This window comes from Chelonus insularis, unplaced genomic scaffold, assembly GCF_013357705.1.
Source record: "Chelonus insularis isolate UGA/USDA-ARS -01 unplaced genomic scaffold, ASM1335770v1 contig_71_pilon, whole genome shotgun sequence".
Taxonomy (NCBI): Eukaryota; Metazoa; Arthropoda; class Insecta; order Hymenoptera; family Braconidae; genus Chelonus; species Chelonus insularis.
This window is the reverse complement of record NW_023276721.1, coordinates 377,321-392,776: the sequence shown is the minus strand read 5'-3', so window position 1 is coordinate 392,776 and position 15,456 is coordinate 377,321. Positions and strand designations below refer to the sequence as shown.

Here is a 15,456-nt window from a genome sequence, read left to right as displayed (position 1 = left end):
TTGCTTGTATAACTTTTGTAACAATGATTAGAATTTATTTACATATATAAACTTAATTAAATACAAATAAAAATTGTATTTGTGTAAACATCATCAAACTTTAAATGGCTCAAAATTTTTTTTCAACGTTTTTCAAGCTGTGGTATATTTTGATCTAATCTCTCAAGTTTCTCATCACGATATTATGATTTCCACAAAGTGTTGCTCCAATTTTGATCTCGATTAGAATTATTTGGATTTTCTAGAAGCTGAAAGAGAATTGTTAATAGATGATTTATTGTAATTCAGCAATATAATCTGAATTATAATAAAAGTTTTAAATTAATTCACATAATCAATTTATTTATCTCAAGGTCAACTTACTTTTAATTAATATTTCCATTGTGGTCACCATGAAGTCCTCTAAAAATGTAGTCAAGCTGCCATGGTACTTGACCGTCTTGACTCATGAATCATGTGGACAAATTGTTTCTCTGCTCGTGTGCTTCTGCAATTGATTGACGAGCGTTCGTATGAGATAGTGATCGTATATTACTTGGTTCTGTTTCACAATCAGAATCCAAATCTATAAAACTATTTTGCACATTGTACATTCTTTGTTCATGAAATATAAGAAAATTATGAAGACTAACACATGCAGCAACAATGTGATCAGTATTTGTTAAACTCTTATGAATACTTCTTTTCAGTACTCTCCATTTACTCGATAAAATTCCAAAAGTATTTTCAATGGTTCGTCGTGCTCGAGACAAACGATAATTAAAAACTTTTTGAGTTGTAGTAAGTTCATGACCTGGATATGGTCTCATCATATGGCGTGAGATTTTGAAAGCTTCATCTCCAACAAAAAAATGGTGAGTAAACATATTAGATCCTGGTAATTTTGTTTTTTCTTTTGGCAGGTTTAACTTATCCTCTTCTAAAGCTTTTCCAAATGAAGATCTTGCAAAAATACCACCATCACTTTCACTTCCATATGCACCAATATCAACAAAGGTAAATTTATATTTATGATCACACACTGCCAAGAGTACGGTACTAAACGTTTTTTTATAATTGTAGCACATGGTTCCTGATTTAGGTGGAGCAATTATTTCAATACGTTTTCCGTCAATGGCACCAATACAATTAGGCATGTTCCATTTTTGATAAAAACCATCAGAAATAGCTTTCCATTGATCACTATCTGGAGCTTTAATATATTTTGGCATTAAAACTTGGGCCAACACAGCACACGTTTCATTAATAATTGAATGATGTGTTGATCTTCCAATACGATATTCGACTGCCTGAGATGATACTTCATCACCTGTAGCTAAATACCTAAAGGACATATTTTATTTGAAAAATGATTTGCAATAAGGTAGTGTCGCTGAAGATGGCCCGGCTCCTAGGATAGCCCACTTTTAATTTAAAATTTCGCGGTACCATAGACAACACTATTGTCTATGGTACTAGTAGCATAAACCCGCGAAATTTCAAATTAAAAGTGGGCTATCCTAGGAGCCGGGCCATCTTCGGCGACACTACCTTAATACATTTTTTCTTAACTTCAACATTAAGGACGATCAAGTTGTTATAATAATTGTAATAATGCAAATATGTTTTTGATAGAAAATCTCAAGCCAAGTATTTGTATTTGTATTTGAATACTTTTCAGAAGGTATATTCTACAAGTCTGAAAAATATATACCTCAATGTTATTAGCAACCGATGTTCTGCTGAGATAGATTGACGACGACTATTTTTGGTCAGATATGGAGATACTTCTTCTAATAATTTATAAAATGATTGCTGAGTCATTCTGGTATAATTAAAAAATTTATCAGGAAAGTTTTTTAATTCCTGAAAGAGAGTGTTGAAATGTCCTAATTTTTGTCGTTGCTGATTAATGGGATGTACCTACCACTTTCTGGAACGTTTGTTTTTATTTTTTTTAGTATTTAAAATATGCTTCATTATCAACATTGATAATTCACAATTTAAAAGAACAATATTTAGTTCTAAATCACGATCCATATTTTTTCAATGACAAATTTATGTTCACCTAATTATTCAGCTTTTCATTGAAAAACTTCAAAGAAAAATTACATTCAAATCCGCCAATTGTTTTTGAACAAAACAATTTTTGTGTTACATCTTTCTGTGTTCATTTCATTAAAGTTGATGTCTGTAGTGAGAAATAATTATAAGAAAATGTCTGAAGAAGCGAAACAAGGAGATGAATTATTAATATCGTTAGTGAGATCATATGAGCATTTGTGGGATAAGAATAATGAAAACTATAAGGATCATCAAATGAAGGAGACGTCATGGTCAGATATAGCATCAGCTATGGATATGACTTGTAAGATTTAAAAATAAAATAGATCTACATTGATCTATTTAGATCTTTGTTTTGCGACAATTAGATCTACTTTGTTCTGTGTACATCTGTTTTGGTCACTTTAAATCTTCCGTGATTTCTGTAGATGTATTAAATTTTTTTTATCATCGAGATCAATGGAAATCTCCATAGACATACTGTAATTTGTATAGATATACAGTGATCTTACTAGATATCCATAGATTTACTTAGATCAAATTTTTTTTAGTTTTTTAAATATGAGTAGATAAAATTAGATCTAAAAAATGGCAGTTTCAAAAACTACATTTTATTTATTTAAAAATTTCAATTTTATTATAGCTCACAATTGTCAATCACGATGGAAAAGGTAGAGAGAGTATTTTTCTAAAGAGAGGAAGAAAAGAGAAGACGAAGCAAGAAGTGGTAGCAAGGGAAAGGTTCGAAAGCCTTGGCCACTATATAAAGAGATAAATTTTTTAGAAGAAACAATGCACAGGAGAAGGTAAATATACTACAAACTCATGTTCACAAAATTAATTGACATTTTAAGGTGATATAGTCTATTCTAATCTAACAAATTTTTAGAGTTAAACTAATGAAAAAAATAAAACTGATTTATGTTTTTTATAGCTTTTAGAAAGTTAATTAATTGTTACAGAACGTATTCAAGTTTCAAAGAAAAAGATGACTTAGAAAATGAAAATTCAAAGAAGAAGAAGAAGAAGAAAAAGAAGAAAAAAAAAAATCAAAGAAACAAAAAATTAATGAAGCTAATAAGTCAAGGTGTATAATAAAAGAAGAACATTCTTATAAAAAAACTAAAGGAAAATGTAATAAGTCAAGTGAAATGTTAGAAGGATTTAGTACAGTTAGTTCTTCGATCAAAAAAATAAACGAAAAAATATTAAATAAAGAGAAAAGTAGAGATGAGACGTTATGCAAAATGATTTTAAGAGAATTACAAGAGAGTACAGGATCAAAGAAAAAGACTTTGAGAAAAAAATTATTGAAAGTTATTGTTGAAAATTTGGATTCTGATAGTGAATAAATTTATTGCGTAATTAGTAATTTATATTCTTGAAAATAATGTTAACAACTTTTTAATCTAAAACTAATGATATTGAATAAAAAATTTATATATTGTTACACAAATACAATCTTCATTTGTATTTAATAAAGTTTATATATGTAAATAAATTCTAATTATTGTTACAAAAGTTATACAAGCAAGTTATTCATTTTTTGTCAAAGCTCCATGTTCTTTCAAAGACAAAATCGAATTCTCATTTGTAATAAAAGAGAGTCTAAAGGAACTCGTTGAATCTCTGGAGTTGAATATCTATTCAATGCATTACATTAGCAGTTCTGTAAATTAGATGAAACTAATAAAGATCAAAATAATTATTTATTATATTTATAATGAAATATAATAATACAATACCTTTCAAGAGATGTAATAATGTAATTAACACTCAGTTAAATAAAATTACGTATCAGGCTTATACACAATTTTATCCAAAAATATTAATTGTTTTAAATTAATAAAAATCATTTATTCAATAAAAATTAATGATTTATTTTTTCGAATTATAAAAATGCATTTATTTATAAAATTTTCGCACATAAACACACTAATATATATTTCTTCTTCATTATTTGCACTAGATATTTGAATAAATTTAAAAATCACCACTGTACATAAATAAAATTTAAAGTACACATATACATTGAATAAAGCATTGACATTTCCGCTTATGTTTACGATAGTGTTTAATGTTCCGTTCCTATAGACTGAGTTTTGTTTCTTATTCCTAAAGTTTAATGTCTAATGTCCTATTGTAGACGGGGCTTAAAGTACAACCAAATGAACATTGCCATTTTATAGTTCAATGTCTTGTTCCAGATATTACACATCAAAAAGAAAAAAAAAAGAAGAAGAGGAGTTGGAAAAGAAAAGGGTTCGACAAATTATTAAAAATATTAGATGAAAATTAAATAGACTTAAAATCATGTTTTCATGTTTTTTGAATTTTTCATAATTTTGAGGTACAGATAAATTGAAATATATATTTTTTTTGGTAAATAAATAAAAAAATATAAAAGAAAAAAATCAATGAATATTCTACTAATCATCATGGATATACTTTATATCTAATAAATACATGTACTAGAGGATCATTGAATAAATAAACACAATAAAGGTTAAAACTGTTTCTACTCTACCAACATTGTAAATTCACTGCTAGCACATTTCGAAAGGGGCACAAATGTTATATGACCAAAATGTTCAGGACAGTATAGTTCTGGTACGAATGTCGCTCCAGTACAATAGTATAAGGCATTAGAGACGCAACGGTTAAAATTGTGTTAAAATTATTAATAATTTTTTTCAAAATTACTTTTTATTTGAATTGAGTTTTTGGGAAAATTCTAAATATAGATTTACAGAAGAATTCAAATAGTTATTCTGTTGACTTTTGATTCACTCTCATGTGAATGCAGCATGAATCTTCTGTCTACTTACGACTTCATTCTGAACGGTCAATTTCCCCCTTAAGAAAACCAAAGTGTACAAAGTCTAGAGATTGTTATTTATTTCATAATGTTCAACGAAAAATTAAGTTACTCATGAATGATAAGTAAGGTAGCTAATCTATTTTTTACATTTAATCACAATAATTAAAAATTGAACATAATAAGTATTTCTTTTCTTTTATTTGTAGGAAATTCTCATGAAAAAGTTGATGGTGGGAATGCAATGAAAGAGAAATTGTATCCTACTAAATTGAAGAAAAAGAGAGAATGGAAAATTTAAAGAATAGAATTTAAAATTTATGTGTTCATATGAATTATTGCACTAATTATTTTACTTACATCTCCTCACTTATTACTTTTTAGATTTTAAAAAAAAAATTGAATTAAAAAAAAAATTTCCTTTTTTTTATAAAAATTTATTTAAACACAATTAACTTGGCGTGGCTCTTACAGCTGTAGATAAAACGATAATTGATTAGATGGTTCATATAATTGATAGCCACGCCAAGTTAATTGTGTTTAGATAAATTTTTATGAAAAAAGAGAGATCCCTGGTGGCGTGAAAAAATCCTGTCGTCACTTCTGGAAGCTGGGCCTGGAGAATCACAAATTTCAAAGAGACGAAATCACAGAATGAGATAACCAACGTAGTGGTCGCTAAGATTGTTGTGAGGACGAACTGTCCACCGTCATGAAACACGGTTTCACTCTGAAGGTGGACAGACCATAGAATTGAACTATGCAAGAAGTTATCACTAACCCCAACGTGGAGTCTTGTGTACTAAGCGATGACACACACGGTGTGTCCCTAGGCCTTATATCAAGGACCACGTAATTCCACCAAAGAACGAAAAAGAATACAGAGATATTCTTCACACTGTGGGTGATTAAAGAAAAGGTTCCCGGAAAGAAATTCAGAAGACGAGTAAGAGTCGCGACGCGCGGAAAGAAGAAAAGGAACCGAACTGAAGGTGTCGAAGGATCACACAGAACTGGCTGGGTCCTGAGAAAAAGGAGAGGGGTGATAAGAAAAAAGGGAAGGCCTGGTCTTTTGTTCAGGACTCTGGGTTTTTTGGTGTTGAGAACATGGAAAGTTCTTCACACATCTGGCAGGAGGAAAATTCCACCCGTTGGTGACCACATGTTTGCAGGCTGTGGAAGGCTTAAGTGCAAACATGGGAAATCACCGCCATAAAAAAGTTCAGGCGCGCAGGTACACGTGTGCGTGAGGAACCATGAGAACTCATGCTTCCCATTTTTTATTTTTTGTGAGGAGAGATCATAAAAAAAAATGAATGAGGTTATTCTTACCAAATTTCAAACATTCCCGCCCGCCTTCGATGATGCAGGCCGCGAATTATCTGGAGATGGTACTTCAATTGGTAATGGGCAGAGCTTCGAGATTGGTCGTGTTATGGTTGTTGAGCTAGTCTTGATCGTGGCCACGCGAATTAATCCATCCTGCCCAGGGTGGACTTGTGTAATTCTGCCCAAGGGCCATTTTGAAGGTGGGTATCGTTCATCTATTATTAAAACCAATGTACCTAACTTTATTTCCGTTGAAGTCTTGTTCCATTTATATATGGCCTGTTGACGTTGGAGATATTATTTCATCCATTTTGTCCAGAAGCTTTGAGTCATTTGACTGAGATGTTGCCATCGCGAGAGTCGTGAGGACTTCACGTGCTCGAGATTAGGCTCTGGAATAGTGTTTAGTGGTTGACCGATGAGGAAATGCCCTGGGGTTAATACTTCCAGATCATCTGCATCCTCAGTTAGTGGGCATAGAGGGCGGGAATTGAGAACGGCTTCGATTTGACTGAGGAATGTGCTGGAGCTCTGTTGATGCTACGGTGAAGAGTTGTTTCAACGCTTTCTCTGCTCCTTTAAAGGTCGTTCCGCAATCGCTATTGAGGGTTGCACAAATGCCGCGTCGTGAAACAAAGCGACGATATGCTGCAAGAAATGCATCGGTCGTGTAGTCGCTTACTACTTCAAGGTGAATGGCAGAAGTAGCTAAACAGACAAATACTGCAATCCATGATTTATGGTGTTTATTCGTTCGTCCTTTCCAAGCTTTAAGTACAAGTGGCCCTGCATAGTCAATCCCTGTATGCAGAAAGGCTCTTGACGGGGTAACTCGGCTTGCTGGCAATTGTCCCATCAACTGCTGAGCCTGTGAGCGTCGAAACCGAGTACATTTGACGCATTTAAGGATGAATGATCGAACAGGTGACCTTCCTCCGATAATCCAATATTTACTGCGTAGATACACCAACGTTTCTTGAGTGGAACCGTGAAGAGTCTTCATGTGAGCGTCGTGGATCAAGAGAGTTGTTAGGTGTGAAGATCGTGGTAGAATGAAGGGGTGCTTTGTGTTTGTTGGTAACAATGAGTTTTTCAGACGTCCACCCACTCGAAGGAGTCCGGTTTTGTCAAAAAACGGCGTCAATTTGAGCAAAGGTGATGATTTTGACAGCTCTTTATGGGATGAGAGCTTGTCGATTTCACCCCCGAAGTACGCTGTTTGTTCATGCTTGATCCAGTAGCGAGTAGCGTTATCTAGTTCCTCAGGAGAGAGAGGTTCATTCAATAATGATTCTCCATGATGTCGAAATCGAAGAAGTGCTCGGTGACACACAGCAGTGACTCGGATGAGTCTTGTCAATGAAGAGTATCTGGCCAACAGGTCATTTCGAATGACTTGGCTGGTCTGGATGCGAATAGGGCGGCATTCTAACTCATCAGGGTTGTCAACTCGGGCTGGTCTCGTTGATGGCCAGTTGGACGAGTCTTCAATTAGCCATGTTGGTCCAGTCCACCAGATTTCGTGTTCACAAAGTTCCTTGGCGGAGAGCCCTCGTGTGGCGCAGTCAGCGGGGTTCACCTTGCCCGGGACGTGTCTCCATTGTGCTGTAGGTAATGTGTCTTGGATGAAGCAAACACGATTATGAACGAAATCTTTCCACTTGGATGGATGTTCATTTAGCCAAGTCTGCACAATAAGCGAATCAGTCCATAGGTAACATGGGATTTGGTAAATCTTGAGAGTTTTGAGGCAATGTGACACTAGTCTTGTAAGAATTACAGCAGATGAAAGCTCAAGTCTCGGGATGGTCATGCGCTTGAGCGGTGCAACTTTGGTTTTCGAGCAAAGTAGCGAGGTTGTAACTTCGTGAGATAAAGATGATACTCTGATGTAAACGGCGGCGGCCATCGCTGATTGAGACGCGTCACAGAAGCCATGTATTTCGACACTTGAATCCTGAGTAGTACCAATCCATCTCGGAATTGTGAGGTGTGGAATTCCTTCAAGAGATTGTAGAAGTGATTGCCATGTTTTGATTTGCGATTCACCCAATTGGTCATCCCAACTCAACTTAATCGCCCATAATTCCTGCATGAAGACTTTAAACTGGATGAAAACTGGCGATAGGAACCCTAACGGGTCAAAAAACTGAGCAATCTTAGATAGGATGGATCGCTTCGTAGTTTTAGTTGAAGTTTGCAGTTGTGAGGGGGCCTCAAAACGAAAGCAATCACTCTGAGAGTTCCACAGTAGACCTAGTGCATGTATAGTATTATCGGCTAGCTTAAGAGTTGATGTAGATAACTTATGCTCTGGTGGAATGCGATCGAGAACACTTTCTTCATTGCTGACCCATTTGCGGAGTGGAAATCCACCCGTCATGCACATGTTTTTTACTTGGTCTGCTGTCTGCTGAGCTTCTTCGATGGTGTCGGAGCCCCCAAAAATGTCATCTACGTAACGTCCTTCCGTTAATGCATTGATAGCACGAGGAAATCTAGGTCCCTCATCTTCAATCAGCTGAGTGATGGCTCGTAAAGCAAGGAAAGGGGCGCAAGCGAGCCCATAGGTCACAGTTGTGAGTTGGTATTTGATGAGCTGATTGTCTTCCTTCCATAGAATTCTTTGATAATCCCAGTCTTCAGGGTGAACTTGAATTTGCCTGTACATTTTTTCAATGTCGGCTGAAAAGACATATTTGAATTTTCGAAAATTGATGAGAACGTCATTTAGGTCAATTTGTAGCTTAGATCCTGTGTGTAGCGTTTGATTCAGCGGAATGCCATTGGATGTCCTACATGATCCATTAAAAACTACTCGTAGTTTAGTGGTTGAACTGGTCTCGCGGATGACCCCATGATGTGGAAGGTAGAACACTGGGTGTGAGGTCTTCTCAGTATCCACGACTTCAACCATATGACCTAATTGCTTGTACTCCTGGAGGAATGATTTGTATGACTGATGAAAGTCAGGATTACTTTCAAATTTACGGTGTAGTGACTGCAGCATTCGGAAAGCAGAGGAAGTAGAGTCGCCAAGTTGACTCTTGTTATTCTTGAAAGGCAATTTGACGATATACCGTCCGGAAGGGTCTCGTTGGTGTGTGGCTTTAAAATGCTCCTCGCATTCTTGATCAGCGGTGGACAATGATTTGCTACCAGTTGGTGAGATTTCTTCCTGACGCCAGAACCGTTCAAGTGCACTGTGGAGATCTTCGTCAATAGCGTAATCATAAGTCTTTGGGTGATGAGAACAATTGTCTGAGGACGATGGTCCTGAGATAACCCAACCGAGTGATGTGAGTTGGGCTACTGGAGCTTTGATAGGTCCTTTAATTATTGGCCCTCTTAGCAATTCGCCATATAAATCAGATCCGATGATGATATCGATAGATCCTGGCTTGTAAAAAAATGGATCAGCGAGTGTTAACTCTTGTAGATGTGGCCATTGTTTTGGATTTGAAGGCTCAGATGGTAGTATGCCAGTTAGTTTAGGTAGGATCAATGCATGGACCGTTAGTTCAAACGATGAAGAAAAATAGGGATTTAGATGAAGCACCGCGAGTCCTCTTGATTTGCTGGTTTTGTTATTTATCATATTTAATGATAATGAGCCTGATTGACGTGGAATTTGAAGTTGTTGAACCAGGTTCTCTGTGACTAACGAAATTTCAGAGCCTTGATCTAGTAAGACTCGAGCTTGCAGGTAATTACCAAATCTATTTTTGATGTTAACGATAGCCGTAGGTAGAAGAACTGCTTGTCTTACAGTTGATGAAAACTGTGCATGATTTACCAGTTTTGATGGATCTTCAGTTGCTGCTGCAGCGGTTGTGGCCGGCTCTTTAGCTTTGGCAGATCCATAAATATGCAGTGATGTGTGGTGAGCTTTAGCACACTTCAGGCATCGTTGTGATGATCGACACTTCGAGACCACGTGGGACTTTAAGCAATTATAGCATAGTCGATGCTTATTGATTGCGTCTCGTCGTTGTGGAGTAGTCATCTGTTGGTACCTTGGACAGCGAGCTAAGTAATGTTCTTCACCACACAGCACACACTTATCCTTTTCATTGGGACTAGATTCATTGTTTCGACCGGAGAAGTGAACGCGGGCTGACGGTTGACGTGAATTAGGCATTGATTTTCCTGACTGCGAATGTTCATAAGCCTTTAATGTTTGAATTCTGGTTTCTAGGAAGATTTGCAGTTGCAACCACATTGGCGGGTTCTTGGAGGATCCGAGCTTTTGTTCCCATGCTTTAACAGATTCCGGGTCTAGTCGTTGCACTGTCAAAAACACGAGGAGGGAATCCCAGTGGTCTATTGGTTGCTTCAGCATTTTCAGGGTTCTAATTTCCTGAGTAATTGAGTTATACAACTTTTCAAGTTCGATTCCACACTCCTTTGTTATTCTCTTTGTAGCAAATAATGATGCAAGAGAAGAATGAATCAATAATCGCGGATTTTCGTGTCGTAGCACAACTGCATCCCACGACGGTTGAAAATTATCTGCAACTAATTCTGTATTTTCAAGGATTTGACCAGCAGATCCTGTTAGACAACTCTTCAGATATTGTAGTTTGACTTCTGGTGGAATTGAGGAATCGTTTATCACAACTGACGAGAATATTCCCTTAAATGATAGCCATTTGGAGAGCGTACCATCAAACTTTGGTAGTTCTAAGCGAGGCAATCGTGCACATCGAAAACCTGCGGACATTGATGCTAATGAACGATTGGGCGATGAAGCTCTGCTGCTGTTTTTATTAGCAAGGTTGTCTGAAAGCGCAGTTAATCTCATTACGGTGTCCAGATATGTGTCCCGAGTTTGATTAAAGATTTCTTTCTTGAAATATGACCGTTTTCTGAGACGTCGTTCATCGAAGGTGTCAACCCTTGACATTGCGAGGTTGATCGCTGAATGTTTGGTGCTAAATTGTTGCCACTGGTCTTGAAGCTCTTCTAACCATGACGAGATTCCTTGTTGAGAAAGATGATCTTCCTGGATGCTTAAAACCTTAGACCGAACCGAGGTGATAAACTCATGATGGTGCTGTTGTTCATCGATTCGACGATGCACGTGACTCGCCCTCATATTGCACTGTACACTTTTCTCACTATCACTTATTGTTTTTACTAGCAACTCACTCTCTATCTGGCTCGAAGGACCAGAAATGTTAGGATACCGGAGGTTGTGAGGAAGTTGCTCTATACGATTTTGACGTCACAATAAATATAATTTTATTAACGGTCTTTAAGCATTTCACAATCATAAAAAAGGTAATTATGTAACGAGCAATTTTCAAAGGATGACGATGAGATGCTGGGTGGTGATGATTCCTGGTGGCGTGAAAAAATCCTGTCGTCACTTCTGGAAGCTGGGCCTGGAGAATCACAAATTTCAAAGAGACGAGATCACAGAATGAGATAACCAACGTAGTGGTCGCTAAGATTGTTGTGAGGACGAACTGTCCACCGTCATGAAACACGGTTTCACTCTGAAGGTGGACAGACCATAGAATTGAACAATGCAAGAAGTTATCACTAACCCCAACGTGGAGTCTTGTGTACTAAGCGATGACACACACGGTGTGTCCCTAGGCCTTATATCAAGGACCACGTAATTTCACCAAAGAACGAAAAAGAATACAGAGATATTCTTCACACTGTGGGTGATTAAAGAAAAGGTTCCCGGAAAGAAATTCAGAAGACGAGTAAGAGTCACGACGCGCGGAAAGAAGAAAAGGAACCGAACTAAAGGTGTCGAAGGATCACACAGAACTGGCTTGGTCCTGAGAAAAAGGAGAGGGGTGATAAGAAAAAAGGGAAGGCCTGGTCTTTTGTTCAGGACTCTGGGTTTTTTGGTGTTGAGAACATGGAAAGTTCTTCACACATCTGGCAGGAGGAAAATTCCACCCGTTGGTGACCACATGTTTGCAGGCTGTGGAAGACTTAAGTGCAAACATGGGAAATCACCGCCATAAAAAAGTTTAGGCGCGCAGGTACACGTGTGCGTGAGGAACCATGAGAACGCTCATGCTTCTCATTTTTTATTTTTTGTGAGGAGAGATCATAAAAAAAATGAATGAGGTTATTCTTACCAAATTTCAAACAGAGATGATGTGTTAGCTCTGTGAGAAGAACACCAAGCTTTCATCTTACCGATTAGGGTTCGATCCCAGTCATCGCCAATTTTTTTTTTTCATTAAAATTTTATATAAATACAATAATTGGTTGTTTATATAAGTTCAAAATCAATTTCTATTGTCTTTTAAAGACAACACTTTCGAAAAAAGAGAATTCATAGTAACTCGTTCCTCACCCTCAGCTTATTTTCAGAAAAACAAGTTGTTTTCCGTAATTAATTGGAAGAATAATTTAATCAAATGTATGAATTAATTTATAAGTATATAAAGTCACTTAAGCAAAAAAAAAGAAAAAACAATTGCCTATGACTGGGATCGAACCCTGTCCAGCAAAATAAAAGATTGGTGCTCTAACCACTGAGCTATTATGGTTTCAATAACATTAAAGATGCTTGAAAATTATAAGCTGCAGGCTTGGGCACAGAGAGTGGGGATAGAGCTTGTCGGTGAAGTGTCGGAACTCGCCACAAATTGTTTAAACTACTTTTTATTGTTAATAAGTTGTTAAAAAAGGCTATTATCAATGTATTTGTACAAAAAAAAGTTAATGACCCTGTTCAAATATTGTCTCATTTGTCATCGATTGATTGAAAAATAATTTTACATAAAAATTGAAATTTAAAACTCATTTTTGGCATGATAAAATTGCAATTACATGCAATTTAAATAAAAGAACAATTTTGCCGCAATTGGAATCGAACACCGTTCGGTAAAATAAATGTCGAATCTTCTGACTATAGAGCCAGCATATTTTTATTTGCTTTGTTTACGTTTAGATATCATAAGCTTCAGGCTTGGTAACAGAGGGTGGGGGATGTGCTTGCTCGTCAACTGTTCGAACTCGCAGTCTTCTCTGAAAAATAAGACGGAGATAGATAGATATATTCTCTGCTCTGTCTTGCTCGAAACAGATTATTCAAAAATTTCTAAATTTCTTGGTGCCCTAAGGCTCCCTTTTTGTAGTGCATCCCTGAAAATTATCATTTTTCGAACGATTTCCCTGTTACCTACTCAATTTCAGTTGATATCAATTTTCGGCCTTTTGCCGCACAACACGAGGGCGTAAAGTCAACTCCGGGAAACTTTCTGACTTCAGCCCAGCCTTAAACATTTTTCTAAAAAATTTTTTTTCTCCTAGTAACTTTTATAAGCTGCCCTCTATCGAAACACAATAAAAGTAAATGTTCCATTTATAAAATTAGTCGACACAGAGAGGCGACTGATTCCCGTATCTAAATACATTGGATCGTAGGTTTCTAATTTCTCCGCGAATTTAGGTTTTTACTCGAAAATTTTGGTCCCAACTTAAAGCTTGTTTTATGATGCAGTGCGCTAGATAGCAATTTTGATTATACAACTAATTTTTTTAATTAAAAAATTAAAAAGAAAATTGAACGATTATGAATTGATTTGCCGCGCTTCAATTCCAAGATGGCCGCTACAAGGTTATAAAAAGAAATCGTGAATTATTTATTTTCTATCTAATTTCAGCTGCTAAACGACGAACTTCCTATTAGTAATTGTTTATAACAAATTTAAATAGTTATGAACAATGCGTAATTTTTAAGAGTCATATCTTATCATTAATAATATTATTTCACCGATAGAATCTAAATCCATGTGATATACGCATTAGTTATTCGATAAATGCAAATTTCAATTGTTTATAACAAATTCATATTGTTATCAACAATGTGTAATTGTTAAGAGTCATAGCTCATCATAAATAGTATTATTTTGTTCCAATTTTACACTCAGGTCATAATATTTTGCTCCCTTGGTTAACAATGTACTATTTAAAGATTCGACTCAAAAGTACCATGAAGTCAAATTCTTAAAAAAATTTTTGCGCTCTTTGTTTTTTTATATGTGTTAATACTCCGTCAACGCCAGCGTTTGCATGTTGACATGTATTACAATTACTAAAAAAGTGGTGGGGCGATATAAGTTCGAGCAGAACCGCGTGTAGTGATCATGCAAGACAGTTCGATAATACGTAGAGATAATATCTTTTCCGATTGCAACAAGTGTACACGTGTTGTCTCGGTCATTATTAACCTTTTTATACAATTAGTGAATTTATTAATGCGTGAGTGAATAGTTAGTTTTACATTAGTGATTTCATAAGTGTGTTTTTTACAATGGGTCAACAAAAGAATAAGAGGATATCCCACTCATGGAGGAGAGTATATGTGAAAAAGTAAGTATTATTGTATATATTCTTCATGAAAGAAGTTATTAAATTACTTAATAATAAAATTATAGACTAATTCATACTATTTCCTTTGATTTAAAAATTTCCGAAGCGAGATTCTTTTTGTATTAGTTTGACAACAACACAGAAAATCCGTTATTTGTTTTATGAAATGACATTTTCTACTTATGTACTCAGCCTATTCTCTCATTATTAAGAATTGATTTGTTAAATGGTGAGGCTAACATGATAAGACATTGAGAACATTGTCATTCAATTATTATTTAACATATAAGAGTGTCAACGTCAAATGCTTCATATCTAGGAAACACAGAGAGAAACAGTGTGTTGTTCTGTGTCTTTGTTCCAGTGGTTTAAATTTAATATCTGTGGAATATTAATTTTTAACTTAATTTTCCTAGACTTAGCATTACAAATTGAGTTATTTGAGAATAACTATTTGTTTTTCTTTTTTCTGGAAGTCAAATAGGATAAGTAGGGGGTTTTATTATCATAACTTTTTGGCGAAATTAATTTGAGAACGACATACATAACGGTGTTAGTATTAATAGTACATTTCACACCTAGGGAGGGAAAGTAGTCTAGCTCAAACCACGTGTAAAATTACAACCCGAGCCGAAGGCGACGGTAGTAAACACGTGGTTTAAGCTAGTCTAATTGTCTTCTCTAGGGCTGAATATGATTTGTCGACATACCTGCGTGGAAAGTTCAACCCCTCTCCAATGGAAAAGTGAACTTTCCGTGCGGGTATGACGAAAATATTATTTACCTTTAACGGATATAGCATATCTTTAACTCACAAGAGAAAACAAGAATTCCGTTTGTTGATATTTTTCTGTAACCAAAATTGATCTTATAATAGTATCATTCGAATGACAAATATTGGTAATTTTTAGAGATAA

At 35.7% G+C, this 15,456-nt stretch overlaps 2 protein-coding genes across 2 annotated transcripts; both read right to left on the bottom strand.

Annotated features, from left to right (window-relative positions):
* Positions 1-274: 274 nt before the first annotated feature.
* LOC118071073 (protein ANTAGONIST OF LIKE HETEROCHROMATIN PROTEIN 1-like) lies at positions 275-1,803 on the bottom strand. Its single transcript, XM_035090029.1, has 3 exons — positions 1,694-1,803; positions 536-1,323; positions 275-297 (listed from the first exon to the last, which is right to left on the bottom strand). The coding sequence occupies exons 1-3, from the start codon at positions 1,801-1,803 to the stop codon at positions 275-277; spliced, it is 921 nt and encodes a 306-aa protein (XP_034945920.1).
* A 4,850-nt stretch (positions 1,804-6,653) lies between these two features.
* Positions 6,654-11,288, bottom strand: LOC118071072 (uncharacterized). The gene has a single exon (XM_035090028.1). The coding sequence runs from the start codon at positions 11,286-11,288 to the stop codon at positions 6,654-6,656; it is 4,635 nt and encodes a 1,544-aa protein (XP_034945919.1).
* Between the last annotated feature and the right edge of the window lie 4,168 nt (positions 11,289-15,456).

Excerpts from the sequence above, each read along its gene's own strand:
- LOC118071073 (XM_035090029.1), bottom strand. The coding sequence starts at position 1,803 with ATGACTCAGCAATCATTTTATAAATTATTAGAAGAAGTATCTCCATAT. Across the intron at positions 1,324-1,693 it reads CGGTTGCTAATAACATTGAG|GTATTTAGCTACAGGTGATG; the intron begins GTATATATTTTT and ends TATGTCCTTTAG. Across the intron at positions 298-535 it reads TGATTGTGAAACAGAACCAA|ATTATATTGCTGAATTACAA; the intron begins GTAATATACGAT and ends ATTATAATTCAG.
- LOC118071072 (XM_035090028.1), bottom strand. The coding sequence starts at position 11,288 with ATGAGGGCGAGTCACGTGCATCGTCGAATCGATGAACAACAGCACCAT.